This window comes from Chaetura pelagica, unplaced genomic scaffold, assembly GCF_000747805.2.
Source record: "Chaetura pelagica isolate M959 unplaced genomic scaffold, ChaPel_1.0 scaffold401, whole genome shotgun sequence".
Lineage (NCBI taxonomy): Eukaryota > Metazoa > Chordata > Aves > Apodiformes > Apodidae > Chaetura > Chaetura pelagica.
The window spans coordinates 1,555,467-1,563,190 of NW_009952259.1; the positions used below are offsets into that span (position 1 = coordinate 1,555,467).

At 41.6% G+C, this 7,724-nt stretch overlaps 1 protein-coding gene across 1 annotated transcript in view; it reads right to left on the bottom strand.

Moving 5' to 3' along the window:
• The window catches only part of SHANK2 (SH3 and multiple ankyrin repeat domains 2), a 298,236-nt gene that overhangs the window by 10,177 nt on the left and 280,335 nt on the right, over positions 1–7,724 (bottom strand). The window contains exons 20-22 of the mRNA XM_010007431.1: positions 5,414–5,544; positions 4,332–4,464; positions 997–3,409 (exon numbers count right to left, since the gene is read on the bottom strand). Of these exons, the coding sequence (XP_010005733.1) occupies positions 997–3,409; positions 4,332–4,464; positions 5,414–5,544 (2,677 nt within the window). The remainder of the gene's footprint in view (positions 1–996; positions 3,410–4,331; positions 4,465–5,413; positions 5,545–7,724) is intronic.

Genomic DNA, 7,724 nt, shown 5'->3' on the forward strand with positions numbered 1-7,724 from the left:
TGAGCCAAACAATAGGCAACACTTCAGTAAAAGGTACATTTAACTGCTGTTTTGAAGGCCAAGCCATTCCACACCACAAAAAGAAATACCTCAGGCTTTCAATAAAACTAACAATATCGCCCTTTTTTTTTTTTTAAATACACGTGGATTTCATGATATTATATCCATACTCCACACAATTATTCCTTGTACATTTACCCAATGGTGACTGACTGGCCTCTCTAAAGTACTTATCCCTTGAGTACCTTCTGTAAAACACTTGTATTCAAATATCTTGTGCTGCACTAGCAGGGATGGTGCTGTTGGGAGAAGAGTGCCACATCCTTGAATGTATAAACATCAGAGTATATAATGTATAACAGAAAGGAAGAACTCAAACCCCACAATACCAAGTGGTAGAGATGCTAAAGCAACTTTTTAGTAATAGCATGAAAAATAGTGACTTCAATGAGTGATAGAAAATATAGCTTTATACTTCATGATAAAGTGGGTTATCAGAAGTATCAGCATGAATCAAATGGCACCACACAGTGAATGTGAATTCAGCCCAGGCAAAAACACTTTCTTACCTGTGTGAAGCCAAATAAGTTATGGGACTGAAGAAAAACTAAATTATCACCAAATTTTTGAAGAAAAACTTCTTAAAGAGAAAAGTGCTACTTAAAAATAGATCCAAGTAATTCACATCAAAACAACTGAAAGGTTCGTGGAAACTGTCTTTGAAGTTAGAGGAGACTAAGAAAGCTCCTACCCTATGGTGCAGGCTACAGAAATGTTGTCAATGTTGAAAATTCTTCCCCACTGTAAAACTGTTTGTCATAGACTATTCATTAATGACTATTCTTTCACTATGATTCTATAATTAAGGAAACATGTACAATAGAGAGTACTTTTTTTTTTCTTTTTTTTTTTTAATGTGGCCAACAGGGGATGTTAGTAAAGGGATGGGAAAAAAATCAAGTCTTTATCAGAAATGATTTGGTTAATTACGTTTACCTTGTACTGAGACTTGCAGTTTTTGTTCCAGTAGGTGACTCCAATCCTTCCCCTGGCTTTGAGGATTTCTCTCTGTTCATTTGCTGGAGTATTGAGTTCAATTCACTAATAACATTAGCCTTTGGGCCTGAGAGAATTGGGCTTTTCACCTCCGTCACATCACCCCATAGCTTAGATGTCCTTTGGGGAACAACCTTAGCCATGTTGGGCTGAGCACTGATGGGAGGGGGGGGCGGAGCAGGGGGAGGAATAACAAAGCTGTCCACAGCTTCTTCAATCAGCGCGTCCTTGTAAAGTGCATTGCTTTTGTTGATTATGGGCTTCATTTTTGGCTTAGGAGGTACTGGGGGTTTGTCCACCAGAAATGTTTGCCCATCTGCATAGACTGTACAAGTATCCACGTTCTCACCCCCTTCCGAGGATAAGGTAGAGATGCTGGACACCGTTGAGATAGTGCTGGTTGTCTCTAAGTGATGGTCACTACTACTTCGGCTGTCTACCTCCTCAATCCCAGAGTCAGTGACGTTGTCAAAGCTGTCAGGGGGTGGCAGAAAGGAGGCAGGCAAACAGTTTGAAAGACCCACTTGCTTTTTACTGTCCAAGGAATTAGTTGGCTGGCTGGGGGCAAACGGCGCGGGTGAAGGGGCGCCGTTTTTTCGTTGCTTAATCAAGTCTGTTAGAGCTGAACCGGGAGCCGCGCGGTCGTCGGGGATATCAAAGCTGTTGGCAAACTCTAAGGGGGGTGGAAGTGGCTCAGTAAACATGAACTCTTCATCGATATCCACGGATGCTAAGGGCGGCGGAGGGATGCGGAACGGCAGGATGACAGGGTCGTCAACCGAGCCGGCTGCTACGATGGTTTTGCAGGGAGATGCAGGTGGCTCGGGCGCAGCCGGCACACTCAGCTCGCTCTCTGCTTCCTCACCTCCCTCTGGCCTCTCTGGCTGGGAGCTTTCAGGGTTGGGTTCCATTTCAGCTCCCTTTTCCTCTTCATCTTCGGGCGTGTCATCTGACTTTGCTGTGTCCACAGTATGAACCATCAGCAAGCCAGCTGACTTCTGCTGCGAAGTATCCACTATGTTTATCAACATGTTTTTCTTCTCCTCGGCTTTCTTTTCTTTCCCTCCATCTGCTTCATACTTGTTCTCAGTCTCCTGCCGTCTCAAAGGGCCACGAGTATTTTGCCTAGAAACAGTAGCAGTAACAGGAAAAGTCGTCTCAATGTTGGATCTCAGCTTTGTATCAATGTAAAGTGGTTTATTAAGGTCAGCTTTAACAGCGTCTCCTTTGCCTGGAATCTGCTGTGTTTGTTCTTTCATGGCTCTGTCCCTGGCAGAGAGAGCGAGGGCTAGCGGTGAGTTTGGATCCAAAAGCTTTCCTGTGACAGGGTGAACATAATTATCTGAGCTGGGTGCATTCGTGGGCTTAGCTGCCACTGTACTGTTTTCAGTACCTTTCGTTTTGGACGAAGCATTCAGTGTCCTGGAGTCGCTCTGATTGCTGGGCTCGCCGCTGTTAAACAGGTTTTCAGGCTCTCTAGGTGCAGGAATCGGAGAGGGAGACATCAGCTGCCTAAAACCATCTTCACTAATAAACACTGCATCATCGGTGTATTTGGATTGCCTCATCCGTGGTGTTGGCGGCGTTAGTCCAACATCCTCGTCTCCTAGGTCTGTGGAAAGGAAGGCTGGAGAATTCCGCCTTGCTTCCAGCCTCTTTTCCCTGTCCCTCACTGCCCCAGCAATGGCTGCTGCAAACGGGCTGCTGACACCCAAGCTGTCATCGGGTCGGAGTTGCCCGGGTTGCTCCGAGGACTGCGGATCGATTTCCATGCTGCTCCCTTGGCTGCTTTTCCCGCTGCTGCTGGTAGACGGCTCCTTCACAATAATCGTTGGGATTGGGATAGAGCAGGTCTTTTCCGGGCTGTCTTCAACATTGGACTGTTTCACCAGCATCCCCTTCCGCCTTGCTGGCTTGGCTGGCACGTAAACTGCTTTGCTTGCAATCTTCCCAACCTCAGAATATGGGTTTTCTGGCATCTGACCCCTCTTATTCCTGAAATTTGCCTGAGATGCGGCACTCCGACTGTACAGGTCTTCAGAGTCCAGGGAGTATCGGTCCAGTTCTCGTCTGTAATAGATCCCCTTGTCCCTTATCATCGTTCCTACACTCTCAGGCCTGACCAAAGAAATTTTTGCACCTGAATTCTGATTGAACGGAGGCTTAATCGTTCCGTAGCTCCTCGATGTTGGGGATTTGGGAGAGTTGTACAGAGAGGGAGACGGCGGCGGCGGAGAAGGAGGTAAGGACTGTGGTGGTGGTGGGATGTCTTCAGAGGTGTCAGGCATCGAAAGACTTCTGGTGAACTTCAGCATAGGAGGAGCCAAAAACTGCCGTTCTTCCTCTGTTATTCCTGAAAATCAGAAAGAATATTTAGAACACTGCCTTCCACTGGGATCCCTCACACTGCACTATTTCTGTATCCAACCTAAAGTGCATTTCACGTGACATGAGGCATATGCAAAATTATGACAGAGGTGGTTTTGGTGGATTCCTACCATAAGCTTGCTTTCTTGCTGAACTTCCAGAGACCTGGATGGCAGAATTTAAAAAAGGATGCTGCAGAATTTTAATTAAACTGCTCACTGATGTGTAGGCAAATGTTTTGGTTTTATGTATCGTCAAGGTAGCTGTAGAGAAGCACATTTTCTTTGGAAATGATCAAACAGGGAAGACATTCTGTGCAGAAGAGTAGCTTCTGCCTTGCTCTAGCACTCTAGAAATGCATATAATAATGCAACTTAGAAACCTAATGATTTTTTAAGATGCATTTGAAACTTATCAAAGGGACTGCAAAGGTTCCATTGGGGAAAAGAAGTAATGATGTTTCATTTCAAACGATGACATTATATTATTACAAATACATCTTTTAACATAAATAAACTGGATAATATTGGGATAATTTGGATGCTAATTTTTGCATCAGCATGATGTGTTTCTAAATTGATAAATGTCACTACTAAGATTACTACCAAGAAGAAAGAAAGCCCAAATTTGGTCTGCTCTTTTCCCTGTCTGTTGTAATATCATCTATTGTCATAATTTGGAATGAAAAAGGGGTGGATTTTATTCCATCCCAAAGGGATCCCTTTGTAAACTACACAGCATCATGATGCTTTTGCCTCAATAACAAAGGAAAAAAGGAATAACATTTTGCCCCAGATCACGCACGGCAAAGGGCTTGTCAGTCATTCAGCAAGGTAGAGATGTTGGAGAAATACGCTTTAAGAAAGATGCAAAGTTACTTAAAGTATGTGAGAAATGCACAAGTAAACTATACATGAGAAGCATTTTACCTATAGATTTTTGTCTTCTCATTGTACCCCGAGGTATACCCAGAAAAGGACCTTGAGAACTCCCCGGTACAGTGGGCGTCATCACAGCAATACCCTGTCTCTCATACATGGACTACAAAAAAGCAAACAAAAAACCCCACAAGCATTAACACATGCAAGTCTTTCACTCACATGTAAATAACTCTTCTGTCATATCTCCTCATCCACTACCTCTTTTACTGAGAATTCTTATGGAAAACAACAAATTTGGAGTTATTCTGGGCAGACAGTGAAGAGAAAGGGAAGGCTGTCCCTCCTTGCAAGCAATCACAGGACTATTTGTTTTCTGCCTCTTCAAACAGTCTGAATTTCCTTCCATCCCAAGCTGCTGAGAACAGCAAAGAGCTTGTTGTATCAGGACTGGTGCTCTGTTGGAGGGGTGGGTAATGGAAAAATACACCTAACATGCAATAAAAACAAATTCTGCAATTGAGTAACCCAATGTCAGACTTCGGAAGTTTAAATTTTTAATATGTGCTATAGCATTAATGCTAATGTTTCCCTTACAAATCATCATGCATTATTTAATCAAGATATTATATATGTCATTAGGACTAATAAAAACCCAGCAGTAGGAGAAATCTTCACATTAGTGGAAACTGCGTGGCTACGCTAACTTTGGTGCTGAAACTGGAATATCACACCTTGGCTTTCTGCAAAAGGTTTTTAGTTTGGACTCAGTGTTGTACTGACACCTTCAAGTTCAGAACTTACTGGTGTCTCACCAGCTCAGGTTACAGGCAGAACAAGTTCACATCTGTTTGAGTAACACTGAGACAGCAATGCTTTTGATGTGACACTCTCAGAATAAATATAAGGATGCAGTGAGAAAAGTTTTCTAGGGGTACGTAGTCTGTCAATAAACTAGTACTAGAAATACAGAGCAGACCATGCCTTAAGGTTACAAGATAATAAAAGCAAAATGAAGATATAAAGCAATGTTTGTAAAGCAAAAGACCTGCCAGAAGACCCCCTCCAATCATTTTCAGAAGTGAAAGCAGTACTTCATAGCTACCACTCACATTCATATCTGTAGCTGAGGGAAAACATCTACTAGAAGGCCGCTGTTTAATAGTTGCCACTCGTGAGTCCACAGTTGCATTGTCTGCAATTCTTGATGGCTTGGAAACTGGTACTATTTCATCCACCTTATCTGTAATATAAAAGTATTCAGTAAAATAAATATCATTTGTCCAAGAAATGGCATATTTAAGTATTGCAAGGTCAAAGGAAGAGATTTACTTTTCAAAAAAATGCAAAGAAAAAGTTTTTCTGGCATTTTAACAAGGCAACGCTTGAGCATCATAAGTCGTGCAAGCCGAGCACTTTTTATTGCTGCTACAGAACATGCATGCTTTATTTTTAAGCCTGCATGCATTTAATGTTTACTTAGTGTGACTCGAAAAACAATCCTCTTCTTCAAACCTTCAAAATGTGAAGGGAGAATATCTATATAGAAATGGAAAGAAGACCTTTAGAAATAATGAATCTGTACAGCACTGTTGCAAATAGAGATTAGCAGACTGTACTTAGTCATCAGAATTTCAGTGATATTTTGGACACCAACAAGTACTCCAGAAGTGCTCTTTTATATCTATTCTCCTTAAGTAATCACATCCTAATTTGTTCACACTCTTGGATTATTAGATTAGCATTTGTAACTGCACCATTTGCTTAAATAAAACTTCTGTGTGTATTTTGTGTTTTATTAACTGCACAGTCTAGGTATTTAGAGACCAAATAGGCAAAGTCCAAATCTGAATAAGAACTTCAACATTTGGATTTGGGATCCTGATCTACCATATGATGTGAACATAAAATATAGGGAAAACTTTAATCAGAATCTTCTGAAGGTTAGCGTGTTAATTTTAGCCCCATCTCCAACTTTGGTCACAAAAAAGGTTCATCAGTATTTAATATATAACATTACTCTCTCAGACTGAAGACCTCTGAGTACCACATCATCAACTAATCATAGCCTGACAGCTCCTTTACTGCCCCTTCTACTACTATCAAACTAAGGCATGGAGAAATTTAATGACTAGCCTAAACCAGCAGAATAATTCAAGTTTTGAACCTGTACTAGAATCCAAACTTGAATCATACTAAAGGGTTTTACTACACCTTCCATTGCATTTGCTCTCTTAAGAAAGCACACGCTGCCCTGCATCCTGGTAATTTAGTGTCTTTTCCTTTGAAGTCTCACCAAGGTAAGGATTAGTTCTATAGCCTGTGGTATTTATGTGAGTGAGCCTGAGACACACACCTCTGAGTTATACCTGAGCCTGGCTCCTAGGCTTCCACAATGTGAGTCAGAACAATGTTACTTTTCAGCAATTAGATCCATCTTCCAAACGATTGATTCTTTGCTTCAGCAAACAAGGATAGCTACTTCATTAGGATAGTAGAGGTTTAAAAACCCCCAGGGTTTTGGTGGTCTAGAGATGGTGCTACTACGCCAAGTATTAGATTTAGGGATTTGAGTTTTACCTCTCACTGGAGAGCAGCGCACTCAGGGGCCTGGATATGGATATGGATGGGAATAAGGCAGGAGGAAAAGAGCTTTTGATCCCTCTAAACAGTAGATCTGGATGGTGCAAGGATGATATTTTTAAATGGGAGAAGAAGAGAGGGAAGAAATTTTAGCCCTCTGGTTAGGAAGAAGGTTGTCCTAGAAGTGGATATTTCAGTGTCACAGAGGGTCAGGGAGCAGGCAGGAAAGGAAAGGTTGAGCAGGATCAGTAAGCTGAACACTGTTGAAAACTGTCTCACAAGAGTAGTGTTGCTGTTTCTTTTCAATTGAAGTTAGCATTCAATTCTTTTCATTGGTCTGCTTTATTTTTGTGTGTTTAAAATCATCCAGTGGAAGGAGAGAAGGAAAAAAATTCATCACATGTATTCAAAAACAAAACAAACTTCAAGTCACATTTCATAAGACTTTATAATACAAACTGTGAACTTCTGAAAGAAAAATATCTGCACTTCTGCTCAGCAAAAGGCATCAGAAAGCAATGGCGTAACAATGAACATTTGACCTATACAGCAAAAAAAGATGACTAGACTGTAGAATTGTACTCAGAGGATCTATCACCAAGAGCTTCATCTGGGCAGAGATTTCCTGTTAAGTCTCTCCCACCCTTTTTATCATCCCAGAAGCCAAACAACTGGTCTTTGGGATACAGAAAGAAGGAAGTTTTGGAAACTGAAGCACTAGGTTCTCAAAATCTGTAAATAAGAAATATAAATATACCGTGTAAGAGGTGATCCCCTTTATTTTTAACAGACACATGTAACCATATACCCATTCAGACAACAAAAAGCTACAGGGAAAGA